Source organism: Protopterus annectens, chromosome 1.part2 (genome assembly GCF_019279795.1).
Source record: "Protopterus annectens isolate FY-2018-M chromosome 1.part2, PAN1.0, whole genome shotgun sequence".
NCBI lineage: Eukaryota > Metazoa > Chordata > Ceratodontiformes > Protopteridae > Protopterus > Protopterus annectens.
Genome location: NC_056727.1, coordinates 632523450 through 632540642, shown reverse-complemented (window position 1 = coordinate 632540642; position 17193 = coordinate 632523450). Strand labels below are relative to the sequence as shown.

The window sequence follows — 17193 nt, the reverse complement described above, 5'->3', positions numbered from 1 at the left end:
CCCCTGGTACAGAGTGTACAATGACATCAAGCCATAAAATGCAAAGGGGCCTGTACACAGACACCCTACAGTGCATAACTGTTGCTAATAACTTGTAAGCTACGTACATGCTTCTTACTGACCCGCAGTCTCCACCAAGAGGCTGTCATAGAAACCTCCTGAGACAGGAGAACTTGCACATGTCTTCAGTTCCTCTCCTCTTCTAACTATCCAGCTTTTCAACACCTGGATCTCTGCTGAGATCCAGGACACAAACTTTCAGATAAGAGTTCTCCTTTTCTCTCTCTCAGTTGCTATTTGCCACAAATTTCTGGAACAAGGCTAATGAAGAGACGTCTGTGTTTCACTTTCCTCACTAACAACAGGAAAAACAGTAACAGTTTACATATTTAGTTTTATATATATATATATATATATATATATATATATATATACACACACACACACACACACACACACACACAACACATATATATATATATATATATATATATATACATACACACACACACACACACACACACATATACATATGTTTATATACATATACACCAATGTGCCAATGATATATTTGTCAAACAGAAAAGACAATGCCCTCACTCCCTATTTTTGTATCGTAACTCAGAAGATAACAATGACACTGAAGAAGGAGAAGGGCAACACTCAGTTGATTTTGCTTACTATATTTTCAGTTGTTGAATTTTGTACTTACTGGACTGTGTTTGAACAAAGCCAATTTGTTGATGTTAGGTTAAACAAATCACATGACTATGGTTAAAAAAACATTGGCCCATCACTTCATTATAAAGCAGATTTGACAGTAGTGGAAATTCAAAAACGAATGTTCTGTAGTCAGCAGGCTATTTTAATTTAAAGTAAAGCATGAGGCAGTAAGCTGCTTATTTGAAAACATATATATATATTTTTATTTTCTGATAAGGCAGGACACTTGCATTTAAGACAGCTTCAATACATATTCTTGAAATGTATTATTTTCTGGTCAGAGAATAGAAAAATGAAAGTGAAGAATAAGTTCTGAAAATATTGAAACTCATCAAAACTTGAAGACAATAATTCAAGAAATGCAAAAAACAAATTAATAAATATTTTAAATGTCGATAGTTTGCAACAAAATGTTCAACACAGTACATGGTCTCAAAAATTAATGACAAATCATATGATTAAACTCTGCAATAAAGGCGCTGAGAGAAAAACATTATTTTGGGAGGATAAATAAACATTTTAGTAGACAGAAGAAACAAACAAGTCTACCATTTAAGACTACGAAACATATAAGACTCTTCTGCTATAATGTAATCTATGTTCATAATACTATGCTACATACTATTTTTGTAACAGTAATACTTCCAAACATGCCATTACACCTCTGCAAATGATTATTTCACTAGAACTCTGGAATCAACGATGATGCACTGCTGTGAAAACATCTGCTGTGATTGATGTTGACATGATTTTACTCCTAGATGCTGAGATACATCTGCGAACACGACATGAAAATGCACCTGAAATAAAGCATCAGGGAACACAAAGAGCTAAGAGAGGCATTGCTGAAATAATTTGCTTTGAAAAAGTTAACATCAGTATTAAGAAAAATAAAAATGCATTCACATGCCAAAATCTTAAATGGCAGAGGATTTTGCAGAAACATTTGACCAAAGCAAGAGTCATCCTTCACAATAAAAACTACAAATCAGAATGTTTAATTTGAATAGACAGGGTCTAACACAACCATGGCAGGCAATTTCAAATTCTGAAAGGCATTCCACAATTATGCTACACAAATATTAATCGAAGAATAGACACAAACTATGCAAATGGGATCAAATAGAAGAGTATTATAAAATATGTAGCTATTACTGAAGACTTCTGAACAGGACAGTCCAGCTGTGTAGTATAATGTTTTATCTTGCCAGTAAGGAAGATCATATTATTCCAACCCAAAGGGATTGTATATGTATTCAGAGGAAACAAAGACATCTGTGGCACAAGTAAAACCTAGTCCTTCATCAGTTATGATGCCAATAACTTAAATACACAGACACACACTCTTATGCAACTCAAGTATATATGTGGACATATTTACACGTGCAAGAACAATATATCAATATACTACAAACAATGCAGTTTTTGATACAATAAACATTGTACTAATCACATTAAATGTTCATTAATTCAATCATTTCCCATCCAGTGTGAAGAGTTACATTTCATTCTAACTTTAAACACCGCAAAAGGAACAGGAGCTTCCTTCCCCCAATAAAAAACACACACAAAGTAAAATGCTTTATGAAGTATCAACAGCTCCAGCTATCCATTCTGGCCATAAATAACATACTGACTTGCATAACAACAGGCTCAGTCAGAACTTGTCTGTTTGAAACCCCAAAATATTAACACTGCTTTCAACAATGCAACTCAATCGAGTCCATGCTACCATTACTCTGATTTACAGTTCCCAAAGTCTGCAATGCAGTTTTACAACAGAACATATTATCTGATAAATATAAAAACAGACATATGTGATAAAGTCACACCTTTCAACTAGCAGGCTTTGAAAATAGGAACAAAGGCCCTGGAAAATAGGGACAACTAGACAAAAGTCTGGACATGTAGCTAGCATAAAATTTGAATACCAAACAGCATATAAACTCTTCCTACTTCCAGTAGGAATGTGGGATACTACTCAGAAACATTAAAAAAACAGTGCTACAAATAATGGAAAATATAAACAAAGTATTAAACAGACAATGTAAAATCTGTAAATTTTAATGAACTCTACTGCACAGTTCTACAACACAAGGTCATTTATTTTTCATTCCACAAAATGAGGATGTAAGAGGTGTGACAGGTGTGACTTCTTACTTTAGATTATTGGTGCCATAGGTAAGTTGGTTATTTATTGGGGTTTTCTGTGTATTAGACAGCTTCAAAAATCACACGTGAGTAGGGAGAGTCAGAAAATTGTATGAAGGGGTACAGCAATCCTCAAAATAGGGGCACACCGCCAAAATAGGTACATTATGTGGAGGGGCAAATTAGGCATGAAAATAGGAACATTCCTCCTGAACAAGGACACTGGACAGGTCTGAATAAAGTGCCTTGCTGCTAATGTGTACCTCACAGAGGTTGCAGATATTCTGTACAGGGAGTGAAGCATGATGTTTTAATGCATTTTTTTTGGGGGGGGGGGGCATTTATGAAATATGGAGCTTTCATCTAAATTTGTTGACCTGGAAGCATCTGATCATGCTGATCATAGGATGTGTCCAGATTTAGAAGACATTCCCAGAAGTTAATAACATTCCATATTTGTACTTGGGAACAAGCACATATATGTTAAGACTGAACATGGTTAACAATCATGGCTGCCTTCTGTCATACTCTATAGTTTCTCTATGTCCTGAGTACCACTACATCTAAAGACAGCATCAGGGCTGCTTTGTTTCAAATTGTGAGTGCAGATGCAAGCTGCATTTGAATCTGTACTCAACTATCTGGGGTCATACACATCCAATTTGAACCTAAACGGGAGTGTGAGCATGTATAGCACTTTGTTTCAGCATTCAAGCAAACATTTCCAACTGTTTATAAAGTATGAAATGTAATGTAACATTGCAGTTTTGACCATTATGTTATTGTTTTTATATGTTGCAATCTGATGCCAGCATTTTTCTTTTTCATCTTTTTATTATTTAGTAACAGAGAACCCAATTTATCTACAAAATAGCTAATACCCTGATCCTCTTCTGGCCATCGAATATACTGTCTCTTTTCCACAAAGGTCCTAAGTGGTTTGCATTTCATTATCTTATACTTTGGCAGTCTCCCAACTACCAGCATGATAATTACATCTACTGAATCGTAGAAATATCTGCTCTGAGCAATGTTGAAGGCTTGAATGCACAACCCGTCCTTCAGAAATTGTCTTGTCACTATGCAGATGGTCTTCTTGCTATTCCAGATGGCATCTTTAATATTAGTGATATGGTCCGCACCTGGAATAAAGTCTCGTTCTTCAAAGCACAGCAGGAATTGATTTTGTTCTGAGAACTGGGAATCCAGGTGCTGTAATAATGCACTTTGCACCCATTTCATGTCCCTTCTGTTAAAACACAAATACGCATCATATTTATGCTCTCCTCTGTCATGCTGCCTTGTAGACCCATAAGACAGTGCTTTTTGTATCGCTTTATACCAGGCATAACAAAAGCCACGGCCACGTACCAGAATAATAACAGATACATTGAAAATTGTTAACAATGCCAGAGTGGTGACAAAAAGAGATAGTCTTATACCTTGCACAAATCTTTCATCATCCTTTACGCATTCTGACAAAACTGTATCGAGTGGACTTTTGTACAAATGAAGTGGAAAAGTACAGTACATGTGTTCAGTGGATATGTTGTTTTCTTTTACCCATATTACAAAGTCCTCCAGTGAGCATTGACAAACATATGGATTTTCTCCTAGGTTGATCACGGGGATGAAACTAAAGACATCAGGATTTGGTACCATCAGCTGGTTATATGAAATATCCAGCCTAATCAGGGTGTTAGGGAAAATGGCATAAGTAAAGTCAAATAGCTTGTTGAAGGACAAACAAAGCTCTTTTAGTGACAACAAGCCTCCAAAGATAACTTGTGGAAGAAATGTCAATGAATTATGACTCAAATTGAGAGTTTCTAGCTTGCCAAGATTTTGAAACATGTCCAAACACACATATGCATTCCAGATAAGGCCCAAGTTATTTTTTGAGAGGTCAAGAAATAGCAATTGGTTATTTACTGAAATTTTAAATCTCTTTAAGAAACACATGGATAGCTTATTTTCATTTAGCCAGATGCGTTGGACTTGGGAACATCCCATAATTGTAGCAAAAATTTCAAGATCTTTAAATACATTTCTAGAGAAATCAATTTGTGCTGCACATGGCATTGGGTAGATAGACTTGCTGCTGATTTTATTGGAGCTTACATTAAAACAGGTAACATTTGTCAGTTCAAAATGAAGGGTACTAATAGCATTATTATTAAGGTCTAATGTCTGTAAATGGGTTGAATCAAAGGTATTTTTCTGAATAAATCCAATACTGTTCACAGACAAATTAATATGCATAATATTGTCAAGACCCCTAAAAGTATAGTCATAAATTTCACCAAAAAGATTTCTTGAGAGATCCAGCATCTTCAAATTGTAAAGGCCAGAAAATGCATCCTCCTGAATTATAAAAATTCTATTGCCTTCTAAAAAGAGCTGCTCCAAATGGCTTAATTTGTTAAAGACACCAGTATTTAAAGAAACTATAAAGCAATTTGATAAATCCAGAATCTTCACAAGACTGTTTGCAAAGCCAGTAAAGGTTTGAATATCTGGATCTGTACTTTGGATTCCATAACCTTTTCCAATCCTGTTTGAGCATAGAATTACATGATGCATTATGGTTCCACGGATAAGTGACAGAATCTGTTGCAAAGCATCAGTGCTTAATTTATTATCAGCAAGACCTATCCTATCAAAGAAAATATTCCAGAAAGGGTTGGGACATTCTTTTGTTCTGTTATCTTGTTTCATGTGATATAACTGGTTCCCTGAGATGTCAAGGAGGAAAGATTTCTTTCCTTGAAGGCTGCTCATATCTGATTCACAGATGTCATATAGCTTGTTTTGTGTTAGGTTTAAAGTATGAAAAAAGCTGAGATTAGAAAACAATGGATTAAGTTTCAACTGATCTATATTGTTCCCATGAAGGTTTAAAGTTTCTAAGGAAACTAAATCATGAAAGTAGTCAGTTTCTAGGATGGAGCTATTAAGTCCAGCATAACCTAAACTGAGGTGACTCAAGTATGTCAAACCAACAAATGCATCAGGGTCAAGAACAAGAATCATGTTACCTGAAAGATCTAAGTAAATCAAATGCAAAACATTTTTAAAAGCCTCTTTCCTTATACTGACTCTTTTGGTATGTTGATCTGCAAGATATAAAACAGTCAGTTGTTGCAGTTTAGGGAAAAATGTTTGTGAGACTTCCTGGATCCAGTTGAAATTCAAAATGAGCTCAGCTGTATCATTTGGGACAGATGGAACCTCTGTGAGATTTTTTTCTGTACAGTTCACAGTCGTGCCCTTTATTTTACAAGGAGATTCCACAAATGGTGATGCAGACACCACAGAAGACATCAAGAACAGCAGAAAGGGACGCAAAGACACTGTGCTCCTAAATAAAGAACAAAGCTATGTAAGTTCAGATAAATGCAGTGGAATATACATTACAATCATCTGAATTCATTTAATTAAGAATGGACACCTTGGCAGACTCAAATGGAAAATTCTCAGTATAAAGGTGCACCCTTAGTGAATAAACTGCTCCCTGTCTAGTTTAAAAAGATAATACATACGCTGTCAATACCATGACTCTGTGTCTTGCACAGATGTATTTATGTTTCATGCAGCCTATTGATCTGGCATTATAGCAATATCATATGTCTCTAATTTACAGATATATGCAACATCCATATTTATTTTATTACTCTTGGCATCTAAGTACTTACAAATGTATACAGTACATTTCTCTGCAGGCTGTCTTTTCTCATTGCACTACCTTCAGGTAAATTAACATGTTATGACAGCTTCATTTAAAAGAACACAGCATGATGAGAGATAAGGACCTCTACAGTCATCCTCCACCTAACTGTCCTTTAAGCAACCTACAAAGAATCATTTCTTGTCTCAGGAAAGAAGAGTTGTGTAAAATCTTACCATAACCATAGTTGTCCTTCTCTTCTATGTTGCAATATTCTTTACATATGAGTTGTATTCCACCCAATGACCCGATGTCCAGCCTGTATACAAAAGGTTAGAGCCACTGCCTGTACGTGGGACATCGCACACAGGCACAGACAATATCAGCTATAAAAGGGATGTCCGCACGTACCATCTTCAGAATAAAAAGCCCCATAAGGAAGGAAATCCAAAGGGAGCCTGGGGAGCTCATCCTAGAAAAGAGCAAGCTGCAGGGGGAATGGCAGGAAGGGTAGAATACTGCAACATAGAAGAGAAGTACATCTATGCTTATGGTAAGATTTTACACAACGATTCTATGTCCTGCTATTCAATGTTACAGTATTCTTTACATATGGGAGAATGCAAGAGCTGAAAGAGGATCCAGGGAGGAGGGTAGAGAAGAGGAAACCAAGAGGAAGCAGTTTCCAAGAATCTATGCAGAACTGCCCCAGCAAATCCTTCCCTAGATCTAGAAATAGTGTCCAATGTGTAATGTTTCGTAAAGGTGTGAACAGCTGTCCAGGTGGCAGCTTCCAAGATAGAATGGGCATCTAGACCCTTAAAGAAGGCCCCTAAGGATGCAACTGACCTAGTGGAATGGGCCTTGACAAATGCTGATAAGGACATTCCATGGAATTCATAGCAAAACACAATTGCTTTAGAGATCCATGTGGAAAAAGTTTGTCTGGACACAGGCAAGCCCAGAGCCCTGGGATGAAATGACACAAAAGGTTGTTTAGACTTCCTGATAGACTTTGTCTTGTCAAGGTAAAATCTGAGTTGTCTGTGCACATCTAAGGTATGTAAAATCCTCTCACTAGAGGACTGATGTGAAGGGAAGAAGACAGGCAATTGGATAGACTGATTAAGTGACAACTGATTCACCACTTTTGGCATGAAGGTACGGTTAGTTCTCAAAGATGCTCTGTCCTTATGGAAGACCAGAAAGGGAGGTGAAGACGTCAATGCCTGAATTTTAGAAACCCTTCTGGCAGAGGTTAAGGCTATAAGAAGCACAGTTTTCCATGTGCAAAACTTGAGGGAAGCAGAAGCTGATGGTTCAAAAGGGACCTGGGTAAGCTTTTTCAATGCATAGTTGAGATCCCAAGGAGGAGGAACTGGTTTCCTGTGGGGTCTTAAGTGTAGGATGCCTTTTAGAAAAAGCTTAACTTCTAACCTGGAAGCTAAGGGGGAAGTCAAAGGCAAGCAGGCAGACAATGTGGAACAGTGGACTTTAAATGAGGAGTAAGAGAAATCACTGTTGAGCAACTCACACAGGTAAGAAAATATTAGGGGAATGCCCACACCAAAAGGATCCACTTTCCTTTTTTGGTACCAAACAGAAAATCTTCTCCACTTGGAAATATAAGATTTTCTAGTAGTTGGTTTCCTGGCCTCCTGCAAAACCCTTAACACATCCTTAGAGAATAGGTGCCTGAAAGGGATCAAAAGTTGATCACCCACAGGGTCAGTTGTAGAGTTGGCAAATGTGGGTTAATCAATGATCCCTTGTCCTGAGTGAGCAGGTCTGTCCAGTGAGGTAACTTGTAGTGATGACCATTGGCTAATTGCAAAAGAAGAGGGAACTAGTGCTGTCTTGGCCAAAAGGGAGTCACTAATAAGATTTTGGGTTTGTCCTGTAGAATTTTCAACAGGACTTTCTGAATTAAGGGGAAAAGGGGGAAACATCCCCTTCAATGAAAATGAAAGAGTGTCTACCTTCCACACTTGAGGGTGAGGGAACCTGGCATAAAAGCAAGGAAGTTGTCTATTCATAGGGGAGGCAAAAAGGTCCAGTTCTGGAATACCTCACTGGCGAACTAGATCCAGAAACACATCCCTGTGAAGTATCCACTCGTGAGGCTGTATCATGGATCTGCTTAGTGAGCCTGCCACCAAGTTCTGAGCTGAGGGAAGGTGCACAGCATGCAGAGTCACTTTGTACAGGGCAGCCAATTCCCAAGCTTTGATGGCCACGTGACAGAGAAGATTAGATTTTGTACCCCCCTGCTTGTTTAAGCACCAAAGGACCATGGTATTGTCTGTGAGGATCTTTAGGGGTCATGGCAAGAACAGAGGGTGAAAGGTCTATAAGGCTAAAAGTAAAGCCCTCATTTCCCTGATGTTGATATGTTCCTTCCTTTGAGAAGGGAACCAAAGGCCCTAAACTTTCCTGGAAGCAAAGGTTACTCCCCAACCCAAGTCTAAGGCATCTGTGAAGAGTTGCTGAGCTGGTTGAGAAACCTGAAGAGGCAGACCAGGGTTCTGATTGAGTTGCTGCATCCACCAACCTAACTCTGCCTTCAGGCAGGGAAGAAAGGGAATCATAACATCTAAGGGATGAGCATGCTGGGACCAAACTGTCTTTAGAAACCACTGGAACCTTTTCTGTGTAGCTTTGCAAAGGGCAGCATACGACTAGTAGTGGCCATGAACCCTAGCAATCTCAGAAACTCTCTGGCCATGATGGAAGGAAGAGGCAGAAGTGCCTCCATGAATGCCCTGAGACAGGTTGCTTTCTCCACAGGAAGAAAAAACATCATTAAATCTGTGCGGAACCTGCACCCCAGGAATAAAAGATCCTGACTTGGTGAGGCATGACTTTTTGAGATTTATTGTGAAAGCCAGTGTCATAGGTTCATACTAGGCTATCTGCCCTAGGGCATTTATAAGCCTAGCCAGAGTGTGTTTGGCTTTCGCCACCCATTTTAAATTAATTTTGCTATGCCTTTTTTGAGGTTAGTATACTGTGCCTCTGTCTAACAGTGACACAGAAGTGATAGCCGGGGTAAACCTACGTGTCTGCAGAAAGGTTCAGATGTTTGGTTATGAGGTCTGGGCTGTTGGCCAGAAATAGCAGATAGTCTAAATATGAGTAAACCTGAAGTCCTTTGTGACTTAAATAGATAATGACTGGGGCTAGGCACTTTGTGAATACCCTTGGAACAGTAGAAAGACCAAAGAGCAAGGCTGTAAATTGAAAGTGCAAAGAACCCACCAAGAAATGCAAAAACCTTCTGAAGAGAGGATAGATAGGGATATACAGGAATGCATCCTTGAGGTCCAGAGAAGCTAAGAAAGCTTGAGGGGGACCAGGACCAGGAGAGTAGGCTCGGATAGCATTCTGAAAGAAGGCACCACCAGGAAGATGTTTAATAGGGAAAGATCTACGATAGGCCTCCAAGGGCCATCTTTCCTTGAAACTAGAAACATCCTGGAATAGAATCCCCTCCCCTGTTGGTCTGGACGGACAGACTGAATGGTGCCTTAGCTGGAAAATTGATCCAGTATCAAGTGAAACAGGTGCAGTTGACTGAAGGGAAGTTGGTGTATTCTCTAAAATGGAAGGGGGTCTTCCATGTCATAAAGTATCTGTTTTGGATAACTGAAATCACCCAGGAGCCCCGAGTGATTTCCATCCAAGCTGGCAGGGAAAGGGAGAGGTGAAGAGACAAAGGAGTATGACTTGGAAGAGGGTGCAGAATGTCACAGAGGACTTTGGGCTGAAAGGGCTTCTGAGGAGGGGCAACAACAGCAGCTGTAGGAGTAACAGCCTTGGCCTGTGGATGTCTCCAAGAAGACTTGTGGGGTCTAGTTCCAGAAGGAACAGAAGTGGAAGAATTAGCAGGTTTCCTGACAAAAGGAGTCTTGGCAGGGAAATTTCTATGAAATTTTGGAACTGGTGAAACCAGTAAGGGTTTCAAATCCTGGAGTTCCTTACCTTTTTCCTGCAGTGATTTAAATAACTCTGCAGCTGCTTTCCCAATTAGGGAGGAATTGTCTAGAGGAGTGTCTGGAGATGTAGCCAGGAGTGTCTTCTGAGAACAGAAGCAGAAGCTACTGCTCTGGCAGAGGCCTCCACTGCATTGTAACTACATTTGGTAGAGTGTCTAGCTACCTGAGAGGAGGATGATAGTGGAGAAAGGGCCAGAGATTTAGCTCTGAATCTGGCAAAGGAAAAGAGCCTAGGTGGCCTGAGTAAGCAAAGCCAGAGCATACCTGGACATGTGTGTCTGGTAATTAATTGCCCTAAAAGCCAAGGTAGATGAGGTATATACCTGCTTGCCCAACCTTTCCAAAATTTTACTTTCCTTATCGAAGGAAGCAACTTGGTAGAGGGAGATAACCATGAGGACTTATCTGAGGTGATGGAAACCACAGCAAGGTCAGCTGAGGGTCATTTAAAAAGTAACTTGCAATCCTCAGGGATCTTATAAAAATGATCATGCCTCTTTGGGGTAGGGGTTAGGAATCAGGGGTCTTAGATGCTGCTTTAAAAACATCTAAAAAAGCTGGCAGTACTGGAGGGACTGCTGAAGGAGCAGGGGCCTCCAAATGAAGAAGCTCATAATATATCTTCTGAGATTTGAGAAGAATCCCACTTAAAGAACTCCCTCATCTTATTAATAGTTTTCCCAAAGGAAAGCTCTTCCATGGCAGAATTCCCCACCTTAGACTCCTCCTCTGGGGAAGCATATTCCAGTGTAGAGTGAATTTGAGTGGAGTATGCTAAAGAGTCTTCATCAAATGAAAACTCCTCAGAGTCTGCGTCATGAATATGGAGTTCTGCAGGCTCTCCTGAAGTAAGCCTTGAGACCCTGATGGCTGCACTGGAGAAGAGGCAAAGGCCAGGCCAGCTATAGGAGAAGTCAAAGCAGGAGGCCTCAAAGTCATCGGGGCCTTAATAAAAAACATCCCAATCTGACGCTGGGGTAGAAGGAGCGGAAACATGCCTAGTCTTTTGCTTCATTTTCACATGCTTATTCTGTTGGGGAGAGATGGCGGATGTAGGCCTAACCTCCAACAGTTCTTTGGACAAAGAACTGGAACAGTTCCTGAGCCTTCTGCAATAACTTGCCGCGGTTCTGCCAAGTCGTCCAAACTGGACATTTGCATAGCCTCAGATGTGCTAGGATTCACACTCCTGATAGCTTCCATCTTGGTACCTGCTGAGGGAGTGGACCTTACCTCCCGTCACACTACCGGGTTTTCATCAACCTCAAGGGGTATGTCGGAGGGAGTAGGCACACCTAAAGAGGAATCGAGGCCTAGCCTTGCTGACCTTCCTCTTTACACATGGCTCAGAAGCACTTGCGGAACTTTCCATAGCATCCCTATCCAGACGTTTGAGTCTTTGGTTTTCTAAGTATAGATTCAAGGCCGACAGGCAACTGCACAATGTTTTGGGAATGAAGGCCTGACAAACAGAGCAGGACCAGTGGTCGTGAGTAGGCCCTAAGCAAAACAAGCACAACTCGTGACTATCTTTATGTGGAATTTACCTTCCACAGCTACACTTGCCCTTCCTGGATGACATTAACAAAACAAAAGGCAGTAGCAATATATTAAATCCAATATGGAATACTTATCTGAAGATGTAAGATGAACCAATGGGATCCAATGGCATACCAAATGTATGAGTCAACCTTTCCGAATGGTGGCGAAAAAGTTCTGAAGATGGTACATGTGGACGTCCCTTTTATGGCTGACGTCTGTACCTGCATGCGACATCCCATGTACAGGCAGTGGCTCTAAGCTTTTGTACACAGGCAGGATGTTGGGTCGTTGGGCGGAATACAAACCATATGCAAAGAATACTGCAACATTGAATGGAAGGACATAGTTTATAATTTTAAGAAGAATCCATCTACTTTTGTGAGAAGCTGTTCTAAGCATGCACAACTGTCTTAGGGAGAAATCTTTCTTCAAATAGCTCAAATCATCTTCACTCTATTTTCAACTAGTGCTAGCATGTATGAGTTCAGTCCTTTTGTCTCAAGAGTTGTTCTCCTGATGATTACTGATTTCACAAAGATTTCTGAATGACTATATCTTGTCAACCCCCTCCATCCTTTCCTCAATACATAACCTCCAAAAATCTTTCAGCGTTAAATATTGTGGCACTTGTCTTGTAGGGCCTTGGTGGTTCACCTTTGGAAAGCCTCAATAATATATATAGAGACTAACAACTCTGCATTCTTTCTTAATTTTTGTTTTGGTTTGTTTAGTGGTAAAGCCTCACATTATACAGTTGAATACATTCCAGCATAGTGCTTTTGCAGTTAAGGTTCCTTCCTTACATCTCCATGGTTTGTGGTTCAGTCCTGACCTACGATGACTGCTCATGTAGAGCCAGCCTCTTCTCCTTTTGCCTGTGTGAACTTTCTTTAGATATTTCTGAGGCATTCCTACCTCCCAAAAACATGCTAGTTGACTGGTCATTCTAGACTGTCCATATTCTTATACTGCATATACCCTTACCACTGTTGCCCATGTTGTAACTGAGAAAGGCCTAAGAAAGATCAGTTCATTTACCTAGTTAACAAATAAGCAAATTAAAAAAAGTATTCCTATGATACCTTTTGTCATCTTCTCACAATGATTTTGCATGTGTATGTCATCTGAAATAAGAACAATATGGGGTTTATTTGGATAACTGTTGCACCCCCTTACATTACTAATTTTAAATTGCAGTACACAGGGCTGAAATCTTTCCATGTAAGTATACTAATCACTCTAGGACTTTGTAGGAAATGGATTAATAATGTAAGATGTAGTTATAAAAGCCTGTAGAAAGCCTGTAGAAAGGCACCAGAAACCAGCTTGTCCACTCAACAGAAGTTTAATCCAAAATGCACATGAACACAGTGGTTTAAAAGCACAAAGCACATCAAGCACATAAACATTGTAAAAACAGTTCCCCTTACGTTCAGTGTTATTCAACATAGTAAAATATTCTCCTTTTCAGTGTCTATGCTGAAAAGTAACAAACAATTGTCTACATTTAAATATTGCTCCCAAGGGCTTAAGAGTATGTAAGTACCCTAATAATGTGAAAGAAGGGTCACAGTTTCATCAGGATTTGTTAAAGGCTTTTGATAGATGTGGTGCTGATGTAATGAAAGCCATCATTAGAAACAATGAGGCTGAGATGGAAAGTATTTTAATCAGATTGACACTACTAATATTGAATGAGTTACTTTTCAGCATAGACCTGAAAAGGAGAAATATTTTGCTGTGTTGAATAACATTGAATTAAAGTGTAAAAAGATACAGGAGAGGAAATTAAGAAAATTGAAAGGGACACAAATGAGTATAGCCATCACACTCATTACCCTAAGCCCAAAGTATACAGGGCAAACAGCGATTTTAATAACTATTCTAATGGGGGGGGAAATGATGAAAGATGGGCATGTACTGAAACCAATAATGAAAATAATCAAGAAGGTTTAAACATAGAGGGCCCTTTAGATTTTCCACCCCCGAGGAGGTCGGAAAGACTAAAGAGAAAGGACCCTGTAAATTTCAGGTATGGGAATCATATGCAGAAGGGGTGGGAACCACCAGACAGGGTGTATTGGAGGTAGACACTCAGGACGAAATATTACAAGATGGTTGTATTTTTACTTACAATGGTTTTAACATTTTTAATTACACCAACACCATTATTAGCAAAGGACATTTAAACTTGTTTTTAAAAGGTTTTACTTTTATACCCAGGGTCAAAGCCAAGATTGTGAATCAGTTAGTTGATTTTAAATTACTTATTAGACAGAAACATTTGGAATTATTTTTCAACGGACAGGAGAGGATTAACACACGCAACCCTTTAAGTAAAAGAAGTACTTTTAACCCACCTCTACATCCCCAGCTCAAAAACTTTGAATCATTGGTGGAAAAGGAGTTAAGGGAACAGCTTATGTACAATAGAGTGACCCCTAACTTAACAATGGAAGAGGGAAAAATTTTGCAGGAATCTAAGAAAAACAAAAATCTTAGAATTATGAAGCTGGACAAAGGTGTGGGGGGGTTCTTTTAATGGAACACATTGTTTATGAAGGTAAAATGCTGGACATACTCAATGATGAAGAAATTTATGCTAGAGTGTCTTTGAATGAAGTCAACATTGCGTACAAGAAAATACAAATGTGCTTAAATGATTTACTGCTCGAGGGGCTCATAGACATGGAGACATATAATTTTTTAAAGGTTGATAAACCCAGAGTTCCCTCTATTTTTGGCATACCCAAGGTGCACAAAAACACCTTGAACCCACCACTTAGGCCTATTGTCTCGGCCGCTGGATCAGTGATGGCACCTTTAGCTAAATATATAGATCTAAAACTTAAAACAATGGTTTTAAACAATGCCAACATTTTAAAAGACTCCTGGGACTTTTTAAGATGTATAGACAATACCAACTTAAGCAGTACACAGAGTTTTATCACATTGGATGTTGTAGACTTATTTACATGCATTCCACATGATGTAGGTCTCTTATGGTTTGAGGAATTTTTAGCTGAGAGTCACACTATTCCCTTCAATGTATTTCGTACTTGAACAATTTTGATGGATTTGGTCCTGAAGAACAACTTTATATTCTTTCAGGGTGAGTATTTTAAACAATTGAAGGGAGTAGCAATGGGGGCACATTGTGCCCCCATTTATGCAAACATTATTCTTTTATATTGGGAGAATAAATACATTTTTACTTCAGACTTTAAAAGTCACTGGAACCTTTATGGACATTTTCTTGATGATATATGTCTGTTTTGGAACAACTCAGAAAACAAATTTCTGGAATTTCTGGAATACATTACCAACACTACTAGTCTTTTACATTTTACATATCAAATAAGTAATACTGAGTTGGTTTACTTGGATTTCAATATACAGAGATTTTGGAAATGGTTTTAAATCTAGGATACATAGGAAACAGGCCTTTTCTAATTACTATTTACATTACACTAGTGCCCACCCACCACATCAGAAAAGAGGGGTAATAAAAGGTCAGTTGGTGAGGGCTAGTAGAATGACCTCTGATGAGCGAGTGTAAATACATTATGGAAATGTTTAAGGCTAGAGGTTACCCTGGTGATTTGTTATATGAAGTTTACACAGAAGTCATAGAGGCCAGGGTTCACAGATTTGCTCCCATCTTGGGTAAAACTCTGCCTTCTTTGGATATGGCCACATTTAATGGTGATGGTGATGATGACTGGGTTAAATTTCCATATGCCCTAGTCATTACTTATAGTGGTGAAACTAATTTAGTGAAAAGGGTAATAAACAATGAATGGAACAGGTTTGCCAGGTTATCAGATTTAAACTGCATATTTGAGAAACCACTTAACTATGTACATAAAATCGTCTGTAACATCAAAAATATACTAGAAGGAGGTTCACACAACCAAAAGTATGACACTTGTTCGAGTAGCAAGAAAGGAACACACAAGTGTGGAAATTGTCCTCAATGTTGTAAGATCTGGAATGGAGATGTCCTGTTTTTAAAATGTAGAAAAAAAATATTGTGACTAAAGACTTTGCAAATTACAGTACCACAGGTGTCATTTATACTGCCCTGTGCGGGTTATATGATTCTTTTTATGTGGCTAAGACAGAGAGAAAGTCAAAACAAAGAATATATGAGCATGGGTATGATATAAGAAAGAAAAATGATAACAATGCCCTGTTCAAACACCCACAATTATGTGCAAATGCTGAGTTTAAGTTCTTTGTGATAGAAGTTGTACCCTCTGACCGCAGGGGAGGACCCTGGGAGACCCACCTTGAATACAGGGAGTTATACTGGCAATTGGTGCTGGATGCCAGTAACCATCCAGGGTTAAATGACATGGTAGCTTTAAAGCCAGTTCTGAAACTCAGGTCTGCTAAATTATAAACCACAACAGTATAACGACAATTATTACATTAAATTAATTATAGAACAATATTTATATAAATATTTATATATTTTATATAGTCATTTTATTTTTTTATTTATGTAATCATTCTTGCTTTTTCCACTAGATGCTGCTATTCCATGCTACCTTATTTTACCATTTTTACATGGTTTTATATTTTTCATAAGAACTTTTTATAAAATATTTATTGTTTTATAACATGAGTATTTTATGTGGACAATTCACACAATACACCCTACTTGATGAATTTTACATTACAAAAGTTTTAAGACTGATTTCATGTTACAGGTTTTATTTCATTCATCTCATACAGTCTGTATTTTAATTCATTTAAATTGAACCTTCATTGCTAATTGTTTAATTGATCGATGCTTCTTATTGGTTAATTTCCATTTGAAAATGTATTTAACATGGCCTTTGGGACAGTACATGCCTATCTGATGAAGTTTGTAAGACGAAAACGTAAGGGGAACAGTTTTTACAATGTTTATGTGCTTGATGTGCTTTGTACTTTTAAACCACTGTGTTCATGTGCATTTTGGATTAAACTTCTGTTGAGTGGACCAGCTGGTTTCCGGTGCCTTTCTACAGGGTATTAGTAACTTTTGGGCATTTTCAACCACTTTTATATGTTTAGTAGTTATAAAAGCAACATACAGGGCATGGTAACTTCTTAGACACAAGGTTG

General features: G+C 38.5%; 1 protein-coding gene across 3 annotated transcripts in view; it reads right to left on the bottom strand.

Annotated features, from left to right (window-relative positions):
- Positions 1-906: 906 nt before the first annotated feature.
- Positions 907-17193, bottom strand: part of LOC122790524 (toll-like receptor 5) — a 650422-nt gene continuing 634135 nt past the window's right edge. For all 3 annotated transcript variants that reach the window (XM_044058082.1, XM_044058076.1, XM_044058090.1), the window contains exon 4: positions 907-6235. In XM_044058082.1, the coding sequence (XP_043914017.1) occupies positions 3649-6235 (2587 nt within the window). In that variant the 3' untranslated portion in view covers positions 907-3648. The remainder of the gene's footprint in view (positions 6236-17193) is intronic.